We start from the raw sequence: 23733 nt of genomic DNA, 5'->3' as shown, positions 1-23733 counted from the left end.
GGAGAATTTCCTCCAAGAGCAGGAGACTTTTCCTACTGGTTTATTGAAATGAATGGGACTTGGAAATAAGGAGAGGGTTTCAGGAAGAGAGAATAACATGTGCAAAGACAGAAAGAAGGAGAGCGTGATGTGGAAAGAGAGGATGAAGGTGGTTGTACGACATGGTGAATGTAATTAATGCCGCTGACCTTCATGCTTAAAAATGGTTAAGATGGCAAAAATGGTATGTTATATATTTTACCATAATAAAAAAATCAGATGGGAAAAATAAGTAGGGGAGGCAGCTTATTTTAACTTACTTCTTAATACGTTCCTTAAAAAAAAAAAACCCGTCAAGTAACATGTTTGCAGAGGAACTGCAGTTTGGAAGATGCAGTGAGTGCACTGGGGTGGGTGTGGGCGTGAGGACAGTAGCAGGAATAATGGAATAGGTGGGCTCCAGATTGTCAGGAGCAGTGAGCTTTACTAGGAGGTGGGCAGCCATACAAGGATGTATGGCAAGGAGTGCCGTGGTCAGAGTCATGTTTTAGAAAGATCACTCTGGTGGCAGGGCGGTGAATGGATTGGAGGAGACAGAGACCATCAGGGAGCTTTGGGGGCAAGAATCTAAGCAAAACATGGGAAGATCCTGGACTAAGGCGGGAGTAGTGGGATTGGTGGTGGAGCGTGAAGTGGACTCCTGGGAGAGGGAGACGGAGCCACATCTCAGAGAGGTAGGAAAAAACCCAGGGAGGGCAGTGGGAGGTATCAGGACCGGAGACTTCAGAGTGAGGTTCAGTCTGCGCCACTTAGAGATGTCAAATGAGATCGTGACGGAGAACTGTCCTTAGTTGAAGGGGCAGATGCTGAGGGAGGGGTTGGAGAGTGATGGGAAGTGAGGAAGTGAGCCTTGTGAATCAAGCTTCGTGGAGCAGGAGAGAGGAAATAGCCAGGATGACTTGTAGGACCCAGGAAAGTGAAACAGCAAATCCTTATCGAACACTGAGTATGTGCCCACCCTTGATTTCATGGTCCTTTAAAATATTCTTATAAAAACCCAGAGAGCTAGGTGAGATTATTGCCTTTTTATTTTTTAAACAGGTAACGGGGTTTGGGGCTCAGTTTCCTGGGGCTCAGTTCCCTGGGGCTACCATAAGAAAATGCCCCAGACTGAGCGGCTTAAAACAACAGAAATTTATTATCTCTACGGTTTTGGAGGCTGGAAGTCCAAAATCAAGGTGTCAGCGGGGCCATGCTCTCTCTGACATCTGCAGGGAAATCCTTCCTTGCCTCTTCCTAGCTTCCCGCTGGTAACCCCTGGCTTGCCTTGGCTGGCAGCTGCATCTCTCCAGTCTCTGCCCTCCAGCATCACACAGCGTGCTCCCTGTGTCTCTGTGTGCTCTGGGTCTTTACATGATGTTCTCTCCGGGTCCCAGTGTTCAGACTTCCTTTTACTTATAAGGACATCAGCCATTGGATCAGAGCCCACCTAAATCCAGTATGATATCATCTTGATTACATCTGCAACAACCCGGTTTCCAAATAAAGGCACATTTATGGGTCCTGGGAGTTGGAAGTAGAAGGTATCTTTTTTTTGGGGGTGGGGGGAGACGCAAGTCAACCCACAACACCATCTAGTTTTAAAAATCTCTGCCCTGTGTTTCCTGTCTTTACGCAGTGAAGTGTTTGGATTTCAATGATCCAAAATTCTTTTCAGATCTAAAAGTGTATGAAAATGGTTAAAAATTTTTTAGTTGATAATCATAGAAAGTCTTGAAGGGAAATAGTTGGCTTGATTGGAAAAAAAAAAAAAAAGGTGAAAGACAAAACTGAAGGGAAGAGAGAACTGTTTAGGGCTCTGCTATAGGGGCTGCACCCACTGCACCTGAGCAGGGAGGTACCCACCAAACTCTCAACTGTGGCTTAGTTTTAATTGTAGCTTCTAAATATGTATCAAAAAAGCTTTACTTCCTTCCCTGGTTGAAATTCTTGGGACTGTGTAGCAAATGGATGGCTATGCATGGGGTGGGAGGAGGGGAGCGGAGGGCGGTGGGGTGGGGGGGAAAGAGAAACTTAGTTGGAACAAATCTTTAGCGAATAAGTCAGATCAAATGAAATATTTATGAACGTTTGCTTTATTTTGGGCGCTGTGAGTCCTGAGGTGAAAAGATAAGGGTGTGACGTCAGGACCTTGTTTTCTAGAACTGGAGACTGTTCAAGACTGAAGTCTCTTCCCCATTCTTCCTCGTTCTTCCCCACCGTTCTCACTCCTCAGACATGTTTCCACTGAAACAAAACACTAAGAACTTCATTTTCCTCAAAGTACTAACAAATTCTCTGACGTCCAAAGTATCATGTTTCATCACATCAAAGACACCACAGATTTTAAGATGTACCATTATTTTACGTTTCATTAAGGGAAAAAATTGCTGCAAGTTAAACTAAAAAACAATGCTTTGTTTTCACTTAAAATTAGCTGAAGTGAAAACAAATTTTATTTTAAGTAAAATTGTCACTTAAAATTTTATGCTTATTTTTTCAGATTTATTCAGACATATACATTGATCGTAACACTCCTCTGCATACTTTTTAAAGTCAGTTCAGTTCAAGTTTTCCTGAAACATCTTCACATGCATCGCCTGACTTATCTGAATTCCCTTTCAGTTAGGAATAATCCATGTCTGTTTTATTTATTTTGCTCTCACAAAACGCCTTTCTTAAAAGAGAGGTCTGCGATTTTTCTAAGCCACTGACACCCATTTTGCACATTTTGAGGCACAGTTACAGGTGACAAACAGCGATGCCACAAGGACTGCTTAGCCGGCTGGTTGTACAAAGATGTAAAATGTAGAAGAAAAAATTGTGTCTCAGGACTGAAGGGGCACCGTTCTCCTGGTTCATCCCCATCGCTCCCTTGGCAGTGGGTCTCCCACCTGGGCAACCAACCCTTTGCCTATCCGTGGGCTCTAGGCTCTCCTCCCCAGATGAAACTCTTCAGAGTGATCCCATGCATGCAACTGAAGACAGGCTGGCAATCTGTTTGCACAAGTAGAAGAAGAATTAAGCAAGTGGCTAAAATGTTAGTAACCTGATGGAACGAATTATCACTGATTTGCAGTCACTTGGGCTCGATAATGGTATCTGTGACTTTCAAGCCAGGCACCCCACATGTTCTCACACTTGCAGGGAACGAAAAGCCCTCTGCTTCCAGCTTCCCTTCTGACCTGCTGTTTGTGCCCCCTGCTCTTTGGAATTTCTCTACGAAAAGTGTACATGAAGGAGCAAGAGTTTAGAGTCAGAAAGACCTGTGTTTTAATTTCTGTGACTCTGGGCACATTACTGAACCTCAGAGAACCTCAGTTTCTTAATGGAAATAAATACTACAAATACTGCTTTGCTCATTGGGTGTTGGTTGTAAAGATTCTTGCTTTTTTTTTTTTTTTTTTTAGATAATATGTAAATGTGTCTCCCCTCACGGTGGCTGGTATGTTAGATCTCAATAAATATGTCATATTTTCTCCCTCTTCTCTGTCTTTTAAAAATAGATTTCTGTCAGACTCTGAGGAGGAACGTTAAAATTAATGATCAAATAAGAATTTTTGAATTGTTTATAGTTTTTAGTAATCTATATTTAAAAATTTTTATTGGAATATAGTTGCTTTACAATGTTGTGTTGATTTCTACTGTACAGCAAAGTGAATCAGCTATATGTATACATATATCCCCTCTTTTTTGGATTTCCTTCCCATTTAGGTCACCACAGAGCACTGAGTAGATAGAGTTCCCTGTGCTATACAGTAGGTTCTCATTAGTTATCAGTAATCTATACTGATATACATTTCCATGTCCCAACTTTCATGTTATGAATGAGAAATTAATATCTTTCTTCCCGCATGCCAGATTCTACCTCTGCAATAAATACTCTACTCTTACTGAACATATAAGATATGGGATAATACCTAGAAACACATAACAAGGTTTGAGGAAACTATATGGTTGGAAATGATTAATAGACTGCTTTTGATCTACTCTACCAGTTTTTACAGAGTCTTATTTATTATTGCCTCTAGGTATCTCCCAAGTCTGACCTTCAGCCCCCTACTCTTGTCTTTATTTGTGCTTTGTACAATGAATGATTTGAAGTTTTATTTTCAAATAAAAATATTCAGGTTCAGAGTCCCAACTCCACCATGTATTCAGGTATGTTACCATGGGCAAGTTGCTTAACCTCTGTAAGCTTCAGTTTCCTCATCTGTAAATGGTGATGGTGATCCTTGTCTCACAGAAGTGTTGCAAGTAAATGATGTAATGTATTGGGACCACTTAGCTCAGATTTGGATATAAATAGAATGCACTTTGTGGGGGCGGCTATGGTTATTAATAATTTTCCTAAGTCATGACTGTTAGGTTTGGCAGGTGATTTCGATATCTGTGTTTCTGTTCTTCCTTCCTGTCCTTAATTTTCCAATTTTTTCCCTAGTCGATGATCCTAAAACAAACCTCGCCTTTAAATTTTAATATTGATAATTTGCTGCCACCTACAGGCTAATATGAAAAAAGCAGAACATATAATTACTAGCTTTCTTAGACTCTGAGTATAAAATCCCAAGGTCATCTTGGAGGTCCCGAAGCTAACTGTGGACAACCCCAGAACGCCCTTTTCTGAGATTCTTATTTTCCTTGGTAGCTCAACTAAATTCTTGATTAATATCAGAATCCTCTTAGATTCTTTCTGGAATTGGGCAGTTACGCATAAAGCATCATTAGTAATCAGATATTGCATCTTCCCCCATAAGTAGATTTGCAAAACAGTGTTTATTAAAAAGCGTGAAAGAGGCTTTGCTATTTAAGGCATGGTTTAGCACCTGAGTTTTTTGTTTGTTTATTTATTTATTTGGCTGCATCGGGTCTTGGTTGCGGCACCCAGGCTCTCCGTTGCGGTGCGCAGGCTCTAGAGCGCGCAGGCTTGGTTGCCCTGCGGCATGTGGGATCTTAGTTCCCTGACCAGGGATCAAACCCACATCCCCTGCATTGGAAGGTGGATTCTTAACCATGGACCACCAGGGAAGTCCCAGCACCTGAGTTTTGTTGCACTTTGTTGGGTCCTGTCCTAGTTGGAGAACTTGAGAGGGTCTGAGCAAAACATTAAAAATAAAATAATGTTTGTAATGAACTCTGTTGTGGTTCTTATTCTCTTGCCTCGTACGATTGCTGCCTGTATGCTTGTATCCCATCCTCAGTCTCACGCTCCTTTGTCGAATAATCTGGTATAGGGCATACATTTGCAAGCGCACATGGACCCTCCTCAGTGGTTTCTGGCCGTACATGGCACAGCACCGTGTCCACAGTTTGATATGACTCAAGCTGGAGTAAGAGGTTCCAGTGCCAGATAGCAGGGGATGGGGCCAGTGAGGCTTGTGTGCTAAACTACAGGGTTGAAGTTTGCTTTGAAAACAACAAGGAGCTACTAAAGGAACCGTTTTAAGCTGGAGCGTGACACGATGAGATTTCTATCAGTACTTGGGCAATCTGCTTGAAGATATTTTAGAGGAGACCTGCAGAAGCAGCTATTCATCGAGGCTTTCTGTCCACTGATTGTACCTGTCACGTATTGTCTTTGCATGAGAGGACTTGAAGGAGATCCTATTTGCCACTCTAGTTTGTGGTTTTTGAATTGTTTTATTTGTATTACGTTTATGCCTTTAACAATTCTGTAAACACCTTTCAGGTAGGCACTGTTATGCTACTGATTATTGTTATTGTAATTATCAACCACTCTTATGCAGTTAATATACAATAGATCATGTGCAAGTGTCTTTGTACCTTTTACACAATGTACGTACGTATTCTCCTGGGCTTGCCATGGCGCTGGCTGCTTGTCGAACAGCGAGCGTGCTTGTTCTCTCTCGGTCTTCCTCTCTGCCTGCCTCTTAGGTCTGTCATCTGCCACCTGGCATCTTGCTTTGGGCGGATGCCACGTTGCCACTGTGGTGGAACCAGCCCTTCCCAGAAGTGAGGGCTGGTGGGGAACAGTGTGATCCCTGGAATGCTCACTGGCAGAAAGAGGCAAAGAGCAGGAAGAGGAGGAGACCTTTTCCTTGTTCCCTGTGCAAAAAAGCTGTTGCCAGAGGAGACTGTGAACGCCCACAGCTGGGGAATGGGAATGGATGGCAGGACAGTGACTGGGGTAAGGCAAGCGAGCCCTCGCCTCAGGTGTAGCATTTAAGGGGGCATCGAAAAGCCCTGCAATCAAGATGAGTATTAGGTTAATGCAGTGTTTTAAGAAGATTAAAATTGAAGGAATCCATGATGAACAACATACTAACATTTTAAATAAAGACAAGATCAGTAACAGTGCTGTGAAAAGCCACCTTTGGAGCCTGAGGCAAAAGGAAAAATCAGCCATACTGAGCCTGTCTATTTAAAAATTTGGTACTTTGTTCACCGTGGATTCTTTGAATTAACTTTCATTTTTAAAAAATATTATATTAAAATAATTTATATTGAGTTTTTTTAGTGCCCTCTTAAATTTGTCACCCAAGGTTCAGGGGCCTCACTGCCCACGCGCTTAGCCTTGTGCTTGGTTGGTTGAGCAGAAGAGAGGGGAGACTTGCCGAGAGGCAGGTGCATTCCTGACTACTCTGAAAATACCGAGTTCTTCCTGATGGATGAGTAGACATTGGCTCTATTCCAGGACAATGGGTGTGGCAGGATTGGTCATAAATAGTGTTTTGGTAGAAATATTATGTGGGTGTTGGTCATTTCTCTGAGTATATAATTTAGGATTTTTAAAAGGGTATCTGGATGAGATACATATTTTTAAAAAGCTCCAAAAGGTGTCTCCTACTTCCACTAACTAAGGGAAAGAAATGGAATAAAATTTCTTTAGACAGTTCTTCATTGAGGCTGTTAAGAGTTGAATCTGATTAGTAGAGGAAGCTAAAGACATTTACAGTCTCCTTCCTTTGGTTACTATGAATTATTAGTCATGCTGATTGACTAGTTAAGCATTTAAAGTCTTGGGAAGATCCCATTCTTGGCCTCTTAACTCTTCTGCTTTGCAGTAAGTATATTGTGACTGGAGAAATGAACAGAAGCAGAGAGGGTGCTGTATTTTTTAAATTCATATTTTGGTAGGGTGTCATTTGGTGGTTTTTAGTGGTTAGGTCAGGCTTTTTTTTTTTTTTTTTTGGTGCGTTCCTGGAAAACCACATCATTTGAAGGTGCAGAAAAATGAGGTGTGGCTCAAACCTAATTGGCTTTATTCTGGCTGGGGCAGTGGAGGAGCCCAAAGGAGAATTTTACTTAGCTTTCATACCTTACAGACTTTTTTTTTTTTTTTTTAAATCTCCAACAAGGTCTACTGAGAACAGACCCAGTACCCGAGGAAGGAGAAGATGTTGCTGCCACTATCAGTGCCACTGAGACCCTATCAGAGGAGGAGCAAGAAGAGCTAAGAAGGGAACTTGCAAAGGTAAAGGCGCAATCCTTCTGGAACTTCATGTTTTGCACTTAATATATTGTCATTTGTTTTTCTAAAGCACATGGTAATATCGTAGAGTCAGTTTCAGGGCAGAGAAAGCAACATGTGTTTACTCTCCTAGAGATATTGAGTGGGGGAGAGGAGATGAGGGAGTGTGAGATCAGTTGGTTTTTATATGAGGGGAGGTATGTAAGGGTAAAGTGGATCTGAGAAGTAGGGTGTGAAGTGGGAAATGGACGAGGGCTACTAGTGAATATCTTCTAAGTGACCTCACTAACCCCGATGTGCTTGGCTCTTCAGCTGCTTCACTGACTTTTTTCTCCCCTTGGCAGTGTTGTGGATAGAGGTCCTTTGAATCTTCTTTCCATACCTTCCTCTCTCCCTCCCTCTCTTTTTTTTTTCTTAAAATTAACCATTGTAAAGTGTACAGTTCAGTGGCATTCAGCATATTCACAATGCTGTGCAATTATCATCTCTATCTAGTTCCAAACATTTTTAGCACATCCAAAGGAGACCTCATATTCACTAAGCTGGCGTCCCCAGTTTTCCCTTCCTTAGCCCCTGGCGACAATTAATCTGCTTTCTCTCTCTATGGATTTACCTATTCTGGATATTTCATTTAAATGGAATCACATATCATGTGACTTTTGGCATCTGGCTTTTATCATTTAGTATAATGTTTTTGAGGTTCATCCTTGTTGAGCTTGTATTGGTACTTCACTGCTTTTTTGTGGCTGAATAATATTCCATTGTATTTATCTTCCATATTTTGTTTATCCGTTCATCTGTTGATGTACATTTGGGTGGTTTCCACCTTTTGACTATTGTAGATACTGAGCTAGGGAATATTTGTGGAAAACTACTTGTTCGAATACCTATTTCTAATTCCTTTGGGATATACCCAGAAGTGGAATTGCTCATCACATGGTAATTCCATGTGTAACTTTTTTTTCAGACCTGCCAGCCTGTTTTCACAGCAGGGACACCGTTTCACATCTCCATCAGCAACTTCTGTACATCCTTGCCAACATTTTTTATTTTCTGTCTTTTTGACTATAGCCATCTTAGTGAGTGTAAAGTGGTACCTCATCGTGGTTTTGATTTGTATTTCACTAATGATGAATGATATTGAGCATCTTTTCATGTGCTTATTAGTCGTTTATATGCCTTCTTTGGAGAAATGTCTATTCAAACCTCTGCCACGTTCTTAAAACATTATTTGTCTTTTTGTTGTTGATATGTAAGAGCTCTTCCTATATCCTGGATACTAGACCCTGATCAGAAATATAATTTGCAAACATTTTCTCCCATTCCATGCATTGTCCTTTTACTTTCCTCATAGTGTCTTTTTTTTCCAAAAGAAAATTTATTTATTTATTTATTTGGCTGCACTGGGTCTTAGTTGCGGCACGCGGGATCTTTAGTTGCATCATGCAAACTCTCAGTTGCAGGATGTGGGATCTAGTTCCTTGACCAGGGATTGAACCTGGGCCCCCTGCATTGGGGGCACAGAGTCTTAGCCACTGGACCACCAGGGAGGTCCCTCTTCATAGTGTTTTAATGCACAAAGGTTTTAAAGTCTGATGAAGTCCAATTTATTTTTTCTCTAGTTGCTTGTCCTTTTGGCATTGTATCTAAGGATCCATTTCCAAAACTCAGATCATGAAGATGTACACTATGTTTTCTTCTAAAACTTCTCTCTTATATTTAAGCCTGTGATCCATTTTGAGTTAATTTTTGTGTATGGTTTGTGGTAGGGTTCAACTTCATTCTTTCTCTTGTGACTTTAGTTTTATTAGCACCATTTGTTGAGACATTATCCTCACTGAATGCTCTTGGCATTCTTGTCAAAAATCATTTCACATAGATATAAAGGTTTCTTTCTGGACTCTTAATTCTGATATATTCATCTATATGTCTGTCTTTCTGAGTGTACCACACTCTTTTGATTACTATAGCTCTGTAGTAAGTTTTGAAATCGAGAAGTATGACTTTTTCACCTTTTTCTTCTTTTTCAAAATTGTTATTTAAGGTCTCTTGCAATTCTATATGAATTTAGAATCTACTTTTCTACCCACAAAAAATGCCATTGGGATTTTGATAGGGCTTTTATTGAATATGAGGATTGATTTGGGGGAGTATTGCCACCTTAACAATATTAAGTCTTACACTCCATGAATGTGGAGTGTTTTTTCATTTGTTTAGGTCTTCTTTAATTCCTTTTAGCAATGTTTTATAGTTTTCAGTGTACAAATCTTATACTACCTTAGTTACCCTTATTCTGAAGTATTTTATTCTTTTTGATGTGATTATAAATGGAATTTTCTTACTTTTCAGATTTTTCATTGCTACTGTATAGAAATACAGCTGAAGTTTCCATGTTAATCTTGTATCCTGCAACTTTGCTGAATTTGCTTATTAGCGCTAATAGATTTTTTGTGGATTATTTAAGAATTTTCTCTATATAAGATAATGTTATCTGCAATTAAAGGTCGTTTTACTCTTCCTTTCCATTTTAGATGCCTTTATTTATTTTTCTTCCCTATTGATCTGGCTCCAGTGCTATGTTGAATAGCAGCGGTGACAGTGGGCATCCCTGTCTTGTTCCTAATCTTAGGGGAAATGCTTTCAATATTTCCCCATTCAGTATGGTGATAGCTTTCGTTTTTTTATAAATGCACTTATTCATGTTGAGGAAGTTCCTTTCTATTCCTAGTTTGTTCAGTGTTTTTTTCATGAAGGGGTGTTGGGTTTTGTCAAATGCTTTTCTGCACCGTATTAAGATGATCATGTATTTTTTCCCTTCATTCAGTTAATATGGTATATTACATTGATTGATTTTCATATGTTGAATCATCCTTGCATTCCTAGGATAAATCCCACTTTATCCTAGGTGTATGTATTCTAGGTCATGGTGTATAATTCTTTTAATATGCTTCTGGATTTGGTTTGCTAGTATTTTGCTGAGTATTTTTGCACCTGTATTCATGGGAGAGATTGACTTGAAGTTTTCTTGTGATATCTTTGTCTGGCTTTTGTATCATAGTAATGGCTGGCCTCTTGGAATAAGTTAGGAAGTTTTCCATTCTCTTCTATTTTGTGGGAGAATTTGAGAAGAATTGGCCTTATTTCTTCTTTGTTTGGTAGAATTCACCAGTGAAGCCTTCTGGTCTTGGACTTTTCTTTTTGGAAGATTTTTGATTATTCGTGCAATTGCTTTACATGTTATAGATCTGTTCAGATTGTCTGTTTCTTCTTGGGTCAGTTTTGACCATTTGTGAATTTCTAGGATTGCATCCATTTCATTTAGGTTATCTAGTTTGTTGGCATACAGTTGTTCATAATATTTTCTTATAATCCTTTTTATTTCTATAAGGTTGGTAGTAGTGTCACCACTTTTATTTCTGATTTTAGTTACTTGCATCTTCTCTTTTTTTTTGCTCTGTCAGTCTAGCTAAAGTTTTGTCAATTTTGTTGATCTTTTCAAGGAACAGCCTTTGACGTCACTGATTTTTTGCTATTGTTTTTCTGTTCTCTATTTTGCTTATATTTAATCTTTATTATTCTCTTCCTTTTGTTAGATTTGGGTTTAGTTTGCACTTCTTTTTCTAGATCTGTAAGGGTGTAGAGTTAGGTTATTGATTTGAGATCCTCTTTATTAATGTAGGCATTTGCAGCTATAAATTTCCCTCTGAGCACTACTCCTACTACTTCTCATAAGTTTTAATATGCTGTGTGTTTGTTTCCATTTGTCTCAACGTATTTTGTAATTTCCTTTGTGATTTCTTCTTTGACTCATTGGTGGTTTAAGAGTGTGTTGTTTAATTTTGATAAATTTATGAATTTTCCAATTTTCATTTTGTTTTTGATTTCTAGTTTCATTCCATTATAGTTGATAAAGATATTTGGTATGATTTTAAATTTATTGAGACTTGTTTTGTTGCCTAACATATGCTCTGTCCTGGAGAATGTTCCGTGTACATTTGAGAAGAAGGTGTATTTACTGTTTTTGGGTGAGGTGTTCTATTTATGTCTGTTAGCTCTAGTTGGTTTATAGTGTTGTTCAGGTTTCCTGTTTCCTTTTCACTTATCTGTTTGTTCAATCCACTTTTTTTACATCAGCTTTTATAAACTAGGCGGGGATAGGATGGGTAAGGCAGATTGGTGATAAGCCCTACGAGGAAAGTAAGAATTAAAAATATTGAGTATGTGGTACATGCCTAATATTGTTATTTTGAAAAGAGAAAACAAAAATACTTTTTCCACAAGTTATTTATGTTTAGTGCAGAAACAAAAAAAAAATCAAAGAAAATTAAAATTACCTACAGCGTAAAAGTTTTAGATTATCTGTTTCCAGATTTCCAGACTTTTTGCTATGTATGTATTGCTATAACATATTTCAGTATTTTATGAAGGCATCAGAATACATATCTATAACTTTTCTTCACTTAACTGAATTTCAAAAAAAATTTTGTGCCAGTAAATAATCTTCTAAAACATCATTTTAAATTGCTGCATAGCCCATTTTTTAATTGCTTCAAGCTCATTTTTAGTTAATGGACATATTATTTATAAACATTTAGTTGTTTTCCTTTTTTGCTATTATGAACAGTATTTTGATGGAAGTACTTACATATAATCCTTTAGGCACCTCTTTAATTAGTTCTTTAGAATAAATTCCTAGAAGTAGAATCCCTGGGTCTACTGGGTTTTAAGGTCACAGAGTCATTCCCATGTACACCAACAAGGCCAAAATGCTATCCAGAAGATTTCTCATAGTATGTGAGAGAGTAGTTTTTCCAAATCCTTGCCTGCTCTCAGTATAATTATGTCATTATCAGTAATATTAACTTAACAGTAATAGCACTTAATATAGGTCTAAATCTCCCAATAGATTATGTAATGTTATTTAACAAATGAAGTTATCAGACATATGATATGTAAACGTTTTCCCCCATTCTGTGTGTTTTCCTTTTCACTTCCTTTTCACCCTTTGACACACAGAAGTTTCTAATTTTGATGAAGTTGAATTTATCTGTTTTTCCTTTGGTGACCTGTGCTTTAGTTGTCACATGTCAGAAACCATTGCCTAATCCAAGATTATGGAGATTAAGGTCATAAGGTAGTGCACTGCAGCACTGGGTCTTGTGTCCAGGTCTTCATGAACTCTGATGCATGTGCATTTATCCTTTTATTTGTATAGTATTCATGTTTTATCAGAAGTTTATCCAATTTTTCTGAAAACTCCATGAGATACGGCAGATATACTATTACTTTACCTCATATCATATATGACATTGTGATATCACAGTATTATCATAATAATCATAATGATATCATAATTATGATAATAATTAGATATAATAAAATTATTTACATTTAAAGCAAATGGTAATGTTCAGTTTTTTACATTAGGGTAACTGCTTGAAATAGTTGTAGAAATTAAATAAAATGGAGATAAAAAACATTAGTTTTTTTACTCCTTTTTGAGATATAATTTACATACCATCAAATTCATCCTTTTAAAGTGTACAGTTCTTGATTTATATATATATTCACAAGGTTATACAACTATCACTACTACCTAATTCCAAAACATTTTCATCACCCCAAAAAGGAACCCTGTTCCCATTAGCATTCACTCCCAATCCTCCCTCTCCCCAGTCCCTGGTAACCACTAATCTACTTTCTATTTCTATAGATTTGTCTATTCTGGGCATTTCCTATAAATGGAATCAAACAACATGTGGTCTTTTGTGACAGGCTTCTTTCAATTAGTATAATGTTTCCAAGGTTCATCTATGTTGTAATCATATCAGTGCTTCATTCCTTTTTATGGCTGAATAATATTCTGTTGTATAGGTATATACCACATTTTGTTCATTCATCAGTTGTTGGATATTTAGATTGTTTCTACTTTTTGGCTATTATGAATAATGCTACTGTGAACATTCATGTACAGGTTTTTGTTTGAACATATGCTTTCAGTTCTCTTGTTATATACCTAAGAATGGAATTTCTGGGTCATATGGTAACTCCATGTTTAACTTTTTGAGGAACTGTCAAACTGTTTTGCTGCCAAACTGCACAATTTTACATTCCCACCAGCAATGTATGAGGGTTCCAATTTCTCTACATCCTTGTCAGCACTTGTTATTGTTTGTCTTTTTGATTACAGCCATCCTAGTGGGGGTGAAGTAGTATCTCATTTGCACTTCTCTAATTACTAATGAATGGTATTGGCCATCTTTTCATATGATTATTGGTCATTTGTATATCTTCTTTGGCAGAATGTCTATTTAAATCCATTGTCCATTTTAATTGGATTATTTGCCTTTCTGTGATTGAGTTGTAAGTGCTCTTTATGTATTTTGCATACTAGACCCTTATCAGATATATAATTTGCAAGTATTTTCCCCATTCTGTTAGTTGTCTTTTTACTTTCATGATGCTGTCCTTTGAAGCACATCAGTTTTAAATTTTGATGATGTCAATTTATCTATTTTTTCTTTGGTTGCTTGTGCTTGAGGTATCATATCTAAGAGATGTTGCCTAATCCAAGGTTATTAAGATTTACCTCTGTGTTTTCTTCTAAGAGTTTTATTGTTTAGCTTTTTCATTTAGATTTCTGATCTATCTTAATTTTTATATGTGGTCTGACTTAGGGATCCAACCTCATTCTTTTGCATATGGAAATTCAGTTGTCCCAGCACCATTTGTGGAAAAAAACTACTCTTTTCCACTGACTTATCTTGGTACCTTTGTTGAAAATCAGTTGACCATAAATGTGCAGGTTTATTTCTGGACTCTTAGTTCTACAACACAATCTTAATTACCAGTAACTTTTCCACTCATTATTCCATAATTAAGGAATTGTTGCTGTGGTATTCTGAGCTTGAGCTAGGTAGGTATGTTAGCACAATCAACAACAAAAGCAGGGAATGTACTGGGTCATGTATTGTTCAGAAAGATTTACAGTGGTCTTTCTTTCTAACTTTCATTAGGGCAAGTGAATACTTCAGGGACGGGTCAAGGGGTAGAAAACCTTTAAGTCTAGTCTTTGAAGTATCTGAAATTTGGAGTTCAGGTAAAGAGAAATATTAGAAAGCTAACAATGTGCAATGAGAATTAGCCAGTAAACTGAGAAGCGGAGTCAGAAAACCTGAGTTAAAATTCTGGTTCCTACATTATTAGTTCGGTGACTTAGGGCAAGTCATTTAATTTACTTGATTTTGAACCTTATTCATCACTGTTGCCCTTTTCTTCTCATATTCCACTTTGTCAATATACTTCTCAAACTGTGACTTCCCAAAAGGGTACAATATGTGCGGTCCTGTCTCATAAGCACAGAGGATTATTTTTGTTCTGGGCCTGTATTCTAATTAAGGCCATCTGAGAGTATGTTATTCTTTTTTTTTTTGGCAGCTGCCGCCACATCACATTTGATTTATCCTTCTTTCCTTTTGTTGAGTACTGTCAGTTCGCTTAACAATACTCTGTTGTTTTTACAGGCCATGTTGTCTTTGAGCTCATAGAAGTGTTGTGTAGGTCAAGACTAAGAATATGGCTTTGCCACAAGCCAAGAGAAGCATTCTTCTAAGGGTCTTGAATATTAATGAATGTATGGTCGTCCCTCGGTATCTGCAGGGGGTTCATCCCAGGACCCCTGTGGATATCAAAATCCACAGATGCTCAAGTCCCTTATATAAAATGGTGCAGTATTTGCATATAATCTATGCGCGTCCTTCCATACGCTTTAAATCATCTCTCGATTACTTATAATACCTAATACAACGTAAATGTTATGTAAGTACAATGTAAATGCTATGTAGATAGCTGCCGGCACATGGCAAGTTCAGGTTTTGTTTTTTTGGAACTTTTTTTTTCCGAATATTTTCAGTCTGCAGTTAGTTGCATCTGTGGATGTGGAACCCGTGGATACAGAAGGCCAACTGTACTTTAGGGACCCAGTTTTTCAACCTCCTGGGACAAAAGTCTTTTCCACCTGGTGTCTGTTTCTCTCTGTGGGTCTGCCCTTTCCCTCTGTTTTCCTGGCTTAGGCTTTTCCTTTACTCTGTAAGTCTTTTTTTTTTTTTTCTTCATAGCTTCTGTTTATAGTTTTGGCCCCTCAAGTATATTTAAGCTTCTGTAACATCTCAAAATCTCACTGAGCCCCACCTGTACTTCAGGGCTTCTTTATCCAAGCTTCTACTCTCAATGTGATCATAGTTTCTCAAACTACATTCCTTTTTTTTTTATATATACAAATTTATTTATTTATTTATTTTGGCTGCATTGGGTCTTTGATGCTGCGCGTGGGCTTTCTCTAGTTCTGGTGAGCGGGGGCTACTCTTCGTTGCAGTGCGCGGGCTTCTCATTGCGGTGGCTTCTCTTGTTGCGGAGCACGGGCTCTAGGTGCGCAGGCTTCAGTAGTTGTGGCTCGCGGGCTCTAGAGCGCAGGCTCAGTAGTTGTGGCGCACGGGCTTAGTTGCTCCGCGGCATGTGGGATCTTCCTGCACCAGGTCTTGACCCCATGTCCCCTGCATTGGCAGGCGGATTCTTAACCACTGTGCCACCAGGGAAGCCCTTAAACTACGTTCCTGAATGAGACTGGCTGGTGGCCACTTGATGGGTTGGCTGACCTTGGGTTGGGAGCCCATTTCTAACCACCAAGCTGAGGCTGGTCAGTCAGCATCAGAGGGTCCACACCTCTGCCGGACTCTCTGGGGGAGACAGTGTGATTTATTTATGCCTGTGGCTTTGGCAGGTACGGAGGCTGACAGGGTGAGCTCTGGTTTATACTAGCGTATAAACTCATATGAAATACGCAAGAAAGTTGGATTTTGATTTGGCATGGTTGTGTGTATCTTGGTGGGGATGGAGATTAGTTTGACTTAATACACAAATGTGAGTTTTTATGGGCATTCAAGCAGCAGTGTTCAGCTGGAAATGCAGACCCAGCAGTCGGGAGAGTGGCTGTTAGAGTAGTTTGAATATTATCTGTGTAGAGGTTTGAGCCCTCAACCTCTGTGAGGTAACTGAGTAAGGAGGGGGAGAAGGCTGGGGACGACTCAAGATGGAAATACAGAGAAGAGAGAAAAGCAGCTTTACAGGAGAGATCAACATGTAACTGGTTTACGTAACAACATATCATATGTTGTTTTTAAAGAGGCAGATAAATGAATCAAAAATGTTTTAAAATGACTAGAAATTTGAGTATAGTTTTGTGCTAACCATCTGAACTTTTTGAATGACTGTATACCTACCCCAACCCCGTTCCTCACAGGTAGAAGAAGAAATCCAGACTCTGTCTCAAGTGTTAGCAGCAAAAGAGAAGCACCTAACGGAGATCAAGCGGAAACTCGGGATCAATTCGCTACAGGAACTAAAACAGAACATTGCCAAAGGGTGGCAAGATGTGACAGCCACGTCTGCGTACGTTCCCTTGATTCTACATTGTTCTAGAAACTGTAAAGGACACTTTGCCCTTTTTGTCTGGGGACGGGATCGAAAGGCACTAAGGACGTTTCTGCAGCTTTTCTCTGTACTGTGCAGGGCACTGCCCATTCCACCCCCCGTCCCCCCATTCTCAAGTGTATCTGACCCTTCTCTAACTTCAGTCTTTCAGACTGTTCTAGGGAATAGAAAGAAAACCAGCCTCATACGTGAGTTGAAGAAATAAAATCTAAGCTCTAAAAATGTTATATATTGACTTACCAGATATATACATGAATCGCTTAATCCTCAGAATAACCCAGTAGAGTGGGTAGTGAGATAGCCCTAGATAAGGAAACAGGATCAGATAAGTTTTGAGGTCATAAACCTCTCAAAGTATGGAGGCAGGATTTGAACTCACGTCTGGCCCAGTACAGAGCCAGTCTTTTTTTTTTTTTAACCCTGTTCTATACATACCGTAAGACTCTCAGGTCACCGTCTGTGATGTGTGCTGGTGGCAGAGGACCACCCCTTAATCTTTTGGTCTTTTTGGTCACACAGTTTTGAAATGACATTGTCATGATGCAGTTTTGTTTCCCGGCACAAGGAGGAACAGGCTTGTAGTAACAGTCTCTGAACTGTGTTCTCTGTTCAGTCCCATCTGCCGAGCTGGTGACCAGCAGTGGTGAGGCTGACTGCATCCTGACATGACAGCACGAGGGTGACCACCCCCACTTTCTACCCATATAAGTAGGCAGTGGGAAACATGCAGGACACCATTCTTTGTATCATCATAAACTGGGTTTTTTTTTTTTTCAGTCTTTGATCTTGACGGGGTAAGTAAAAATGCCTGAGCATTCCTTTCTACAATGTGGGGATCTTAACCTCTTTGGTGCAAGTACCATATTCTCTCGTTTTTGTTTTAGTTTTTCCCTTCACTAATCCCTGTGTAGATGGGAGGAGGGAGATGGTAAATTATACCTTTGTGCTATAGCAAATATCCCACTCAAGTCATTTGAAGTATTGTACCTTTTATGTACCCCGTTGAGAATACACTGGTCCTTATTTGGTAGCTCAACAGATATGCAAAATTGAAAAAAAATCTTTATGCCCCCAAAATTGATTTGGATAATAAAAAGTACCCATGGGTCCTACCTTGCTTCTGGCCCCTTTTTAGGAGATAAAGTTGTGAAAGACATGTGAGGAATTTGATTTCATTTTTGTTTTATTTAGCTTAAGTGGAAAAGGGAAAAAATAAAGAGATATAATTTCATTCAACCTATGGCTCATTTTGATCTTGGCTCCATGACTATTTTTAGCCCTTACCCGGATTTCTTTGGCCCTGCCTTTATAGGCCTCTATCTTTCTGGCTGTCCTAGAGCACTGCAGAAGGTTGTATCTGAAATGATGGTTAAGTAAAAGATGATGTGATGATGCTGACCTGGTGGTCGTGAAGAATTTTAGATATTCTAAATTTTTTTTTTGAGAGTTCTCAAGAGGTGGTCGTCACTGAATTCTAAATAACTGATACTGGAAAGGTTAGCTTACTTTCTTTGCTTTGTTCTTTTATAAATTAATATAGGTACAAGAAGACCTCTGAAACCTTATCTCAGGCTGGACAGAAGGCTTCAGCTGCTTTTTCATCTGTTGGATCAGTCATCACCAAAAAGCTGGAAGATGTAAAGTACGTCCTCATTTTTCCTGGCTTAATTAAGCTGAGGCAAATTAAAATCTGTTATCATGGTTGCGTTTGTTTCCTGCCTGGTTCTGGCTGATGCTGGATTCCTCTCTGTTTGAGTGAGGGAGGGCATTCCTTCAAACCAGGACCTGAAATGCTTCCCTAAATTCTTTTAGGCATAGCCTTCAAACTGATCATCTTGTGAATACGTTTAAGGTTGTTGAAAAATTCTGGTTGTGAATTTTGTCCTTTTAGTCGTTCTTGATCACACCGGGTAAGTATGTGTTTGCAAACCTGTGGTTGTGGGCGGAGCCTGGTGTCTGATGGGGATGAGTCCGGGAGCACCGAGTCCTGCCTTCACTTCTGGGAGGTACATCTTTATCCCATGGTGTGCTTACAACATGCTCGTTTGTGCACTGCTTTGTACCATTTATGTTCCTGCCCAAATCTTGTTTTGAGCTGTTGCTTTTTATTTTGTATTTATATTTTCAGTGCGTCTGCAGAATTTTCCTGGCCATTTTGGTAAAACCACTTCGCAGTGCTTTTGTGTCCACCCATGCCTTGCGCCACCCGCCATGTGGATTAAAATAGTGCTGAAAATGACAAATATGGATTAAATCGTCTGTGCTTCTGTTGGCATGCAAGATTTGTGTTTAAAAAAAAAAAATCCTTCAGATTGCATGACTTTGTGTTTTCCATTTGTGGGGAAAGTAGATTTTACAACCAGAATTTTGTTGGTTGAATAAGTTTGGCTAATTGGTACTATACTTTGTACCAAACAAACCAAATGACTTGCTCATTGTATTTGGACTATTATCATTTTCAACACAATGTAATAAACACAGCTCTCTTAAACCCTTTTGACAGTTATATATACTTCTCTTAGGTGCTCTCTTTTCTTTCTGTGCTGACTTGATTGTGTAGCCCTTTAGAATTCAGTTAAAACTTTACACAACTTTTAAAAAGTAGGTTATTTAATTGTTTTAGATTTACCAGAACTTCCTTTCTTTTTTAATGCTTACTCTGGCTTCTTGCAGATTGCAAGCCTTTTCACATTCCTTTAGGTAAGGAGAGTTTGAACCATCACTGCAGCCTAGCTCTCGTTTAAGACAAGTGTGCTTAGATTATGATGCCACATTGGATGGTTGTGTTTGTCTACTACGTAATTTTCTTGCCTTTTGGAATATCTTTTCTCTGGTGCATTCCTATTTTCAAGGGAGGGTTTCTTGTATACCATGGGTAATGGATACATTAAAAGAAGAAGAATTTGACACTGTGGTTCAAAGGGATATGGAAATGATTTTGACATTTTCCTTTTTTTTTTGGTAAAAAGAAGCAGCTTTACCATGGCATGCAGAATTCCTCCCTTTTAATGTCTGACTTTGTTTGTTTGTTTTTGATGCTTTAATTTCTTTGGTGCCTTTGTCAGGATGTTGGAATCTTCCTTCACCTGGGTCCCATTATGCAGTTGTAATAGACAGCATATGTACTGTCTCACAGTGTTAGTCTTCTGTACTGTACAGGTTACTCTGAAATTTTCTTATTGCAGTAAAATATGCCTAAGATAAAATATACCATGACTCAGCACTTTTTAGTACTTGCTTTATTAGCTTATAGTGTTTACTATTTTATTATTTCTTTACACTGGTTGTATTCTATAATTATGCACACAAGAACATTTCATGGTTGCAAAAGGAAAAATAAAGTATATTAGGCCAAAAAAGAAAGTACATTAAAAAGATGTCAGCCCAAACCATGCCTTATAGAAGGAATCTTTGTGATACTGAGCAAACCTCTCCTCTCTCTCCCATACAGACTCTCTGATTATCCAGTTAGTAGTCAGAGAAAACTAAGGTGGAGGAAGGTCTTTTGAATGGAAGCAGGAAGGATAATATACTAGTCTCCATCTCTGTTCTTATTAATGTGAATTGTCTTCTCAAGTGGTCACTTGCTGTGGCCTAGCACTGTGCCTTCTTAAGTAATCAAATAGGTACTTATAGCTGAGGCTCTCTCTTAATGACACTTAGCCCTGAACGTCAGAGTAAATCATGGGGATAAACAAACTCTAAGTGTTGAACTATTTTTTAAAATATTTATTTATTTATTTATTTATTTGGTTGTACTGGGTCTTAGTTGCGGCAGGTGGGCTCCTTAGTTGCGGCAGGTGGGCTCCTTAGTTGCGGCTCTCCAGATCCTTAGTTGCGGCAAGCGGGCTCCCCAGTTGTGGCATGTGAACTCTTAGTTGCGGCATGCATGTGGGATCTAGTTCCCTGACCAGGGATTGAACCTGGGTCCTCTGCATTGGGAGCATGGAGTCTTATCCACTGCACCACCAGGGAAGTCCCTAAGTGTTGAACTATTTAAAGTTTAAAATTGTGCTAAAAACCCCAAGAAATCAGTGATAGGAATTGATTCTGTATCTTTGGTGTTCAATTGAAAATGGCCTAAGTGCTTTAGGAAACTGTTACGACAGTTTTATCTAAAGTTATTTGAGTTGTGTGAGGATGTATTCACTCACATAATCCATTCTGCTAACATTAAGGTGCCTATCGTGGACAGGTCTAAAGGATGTAACCTAGACCAGACACGGTTCTTGTTCAGAAAGAGCTTGAAATCTTTGAGTGGATGGAGTGGGGGACGGAAGTAGGGCCTGGGAATGAGTTAAGAATGGAAGAGCCCTGTTAATACCTGATTATAAAACAATGTTAGATGTAAACAAAAATATAAAACTTTGTAAGGGCTGTTGAGGAATAATATTTTCTGTACCTTTGAGAAGATTAAGCAGATGTACATAAGTATGGCTCAGTATATTCTGTCTTTTTAATTCACCAGAAATAAATTGAGTTGGGCGGCTCTTTTCTAGCTGCTTACACAGTCACTTTTTTTCATTTCATTTAAAAAATGCGATTGAGATTATACGCTACCATTTTCAGTCTGGTTGTTAATGAATAATATATTGCGTATCAATACATGCAGGTTAAAGTAAGGCTTTATATTGTAATTTGGAAATGGGAGATATAAGGTTATCTTTTGAGAACTAAATTTTGGAATTATTTCTTACAGATTAAAAGTTGGGTAAAGTCACTTTAAAAAATCATTTCTAGATCAAGATGTCCTGATTGTAATCTGATTTAATGGGTTCATATGTAATAGAAAATATATGGAAACATATAATAGAAGTATATAAAAACATATACAATAGAAAACATAAGGAAAACCCACATCTTTTAGATGAGTGAGTCACAGAGGCAAACACTGGCCACATGCCCCCAAGAGCTGTGCAAGGAGGGGAACTTGGGCAGCAGATTTGAGCATTTCCATCCCAGCAGCAAGGCCTTTCCTCCCATGGAGATGGATGCAGGGGGCCCCTTTTTGCAAGTGCTTGAATTAGTTGGGTAATCTTGTTAACTACCCTTTGTTCCGAGTCCATGCTAACCCAGCAGACTTGTGGCAATGATTTCGCTCTCTGCTGGAATTGCGGATATTTTGCTGACTTGAATAGTGTCAGCAACAGTTTTAATTGTACTACATTATCAATAAGTTAGCACTTGGGATATAGATATTTGCCGTATGCCTTGGGTGAGTGAGTAAGGAAGAGGAAGAGGAAGGGAGGGTAGGGGAGAAGGGGAGAGAGAGGGGGAGAGAGAAGGAGGGAGAGGGAGAGACAGAGACAGAGATAGAGATGTCTGTTTTTGACGCCCTGACAATTAGGTGTCAGCGTCAGGGCGGCCAAAGGAGGCCCTTTGGGGACAGACAGCTTTTCCCCAGGTGGTGTGTTCATAGTCACTCCTCTCCTGTTGGCTTGTTTTCTACACATACGTGGCAAACGTTGACTCATACCTTTACTTTTTTTGAGAGAAACTTTAAAAGAGCCTTCTCATTTCACTTGGTGCCAGTGTAAACATCAATTTTCATGTTATTAATAGCATGCTCTAATAATTCAGTAGCCTCATTAGTCAAATATTTCTGATATATTTAGGAGGAAATGTAATTAACTTTGCCTTTATCTTCAAAGGAAATTTCTCCTTTTGACATGTGTGTTTCTTCATGTAAACCTCTAGATATATTTTTGTTGTTGTTGGTTTCGGACTCATTAAAGTCATTCCAGATTCCATTTTGCTGAAAATGTCTACCACTTAATAGGAAAAGAAATGACCTCTTTTCTCTTGTTGTAATAGAGTACCTTTTGATTTGAATTTGAAAAGCTTTAATGAACTTTTCTACCTTTCATGCCCATGTTTCCTAATTTTAGTTACTGCAATTATTTATTCATTCTTTCATTCAAAAGTATTTATTGAATGACAGCTTTGTGCCAGGCACTGTTCTAGACTCTAGGGTTCAAGTTACCAACCAAAATAATAGCTGGGTGAAATTTGAAAGCTTTAAAGAAAATAATATAAAATGAAATAAATATTAACGTGTGTTTCAGTTAAAGCCATCCGTAACAATAATAATGGTGAACTGTGTTTCAGGCATGACTATGTATAGCAGGTGCTATTATTTTTCTGATTTTACAGATGAGGAAAACTGAGACAGAGAGGTTAAGTGACTTCCTCAAAGTCATATAGCGACGTGGCTGAAGGCCAGGACTTGAACCCAGGCACACCCAGGTTCAGGAGCCTGCACTACCCTCTGCATTGTTCTGCCTCCCCAGAGCAATGATAGTCTAAGACTTAGGCCCTACAGGCACTGTCCAGCAGTTCCTTTGGTTCATCACCTATGATCAAGAGATTATTTTGAGGGCAAAAGGGAATAGTAATACATAGATAAGCTTTCAGACATGTTGACCGTTAACTCTTCTTTCTCTATCTTCTATTTACTACTTCCTTCCTTCTTCTTTTCCCTCTACCCCTCCCCCTTTATCATTATTAGGTATGAAAAGATCAAACACCTATGTAAGAAACAAGGAAACTTTAAAATATCGATTCAGCTTTTTAAAAGAATAACTTTTCCAAAGTAAGAGTAAATATTAGATTGCGAAGTACTTTGTGTTTTCTGAGTGAGAATCAGGTTGCCCTCTTTGATTTTTTTCCTCAGTGTTTTGAGGAACCCAGATTTACACTCCTACTTTGATTATAGGTTACTATCTTTGAGGGCCAAAATCAAACTGGAAAAAGTTTTCATAAAGTTTGCTTTATAAATGCTGACTAATCCTCAC

General features: G+C 38.7%; 1 protein-coding gene across 2 annotated transcripts in view; it reads left to right on the top strand.

Moving 5' to 3' along the window:
- TPD52 (tumor protein D52) overlaps positions 1–23733 on the top strand; it is a 126189-nt gene that overhangs the window by 89931 nt on the left and 12525 nt on the right. For both annotated transcript variants that reach the window (XM_061171363.1, XM_061171362.1), the window contains exons 2-4: positions 7338–7453; positions 16749–16897; positions 18480–18581. In XM_061171363.1, the coding sequence (XP_061027346.1) occupies positions 7338–7453; positions 16749–16897; positions 18480–18581 (367 nt within the window). The remainder of the gene's footprint in view (positions 1–7337; positions 7454–16748; positions 16898–18479; positions 18582–23733) is intronic.

Source organism: Eubalaena glacialis, chromosome 17 (genome assembly GCF_028564815.1).
Source record: "Eubalaena glacialis isolate mEubGla1 chromosome 17, mEubGla1.1.hap2.+ XY, whole genome shotgun sequence".
Taxonomy (NCBI): domain Eukaryota; kingdom Metazoa; phylum Chordata; class Mammalia; order Artiodactyla; family Balaenidae; genus Eubalaena; species Eubalaena glacialis.
Note: the sequence above shows the minus strand (reverse complement) of the source record. Positions and strands in the feature narration are given on the sequence as shown.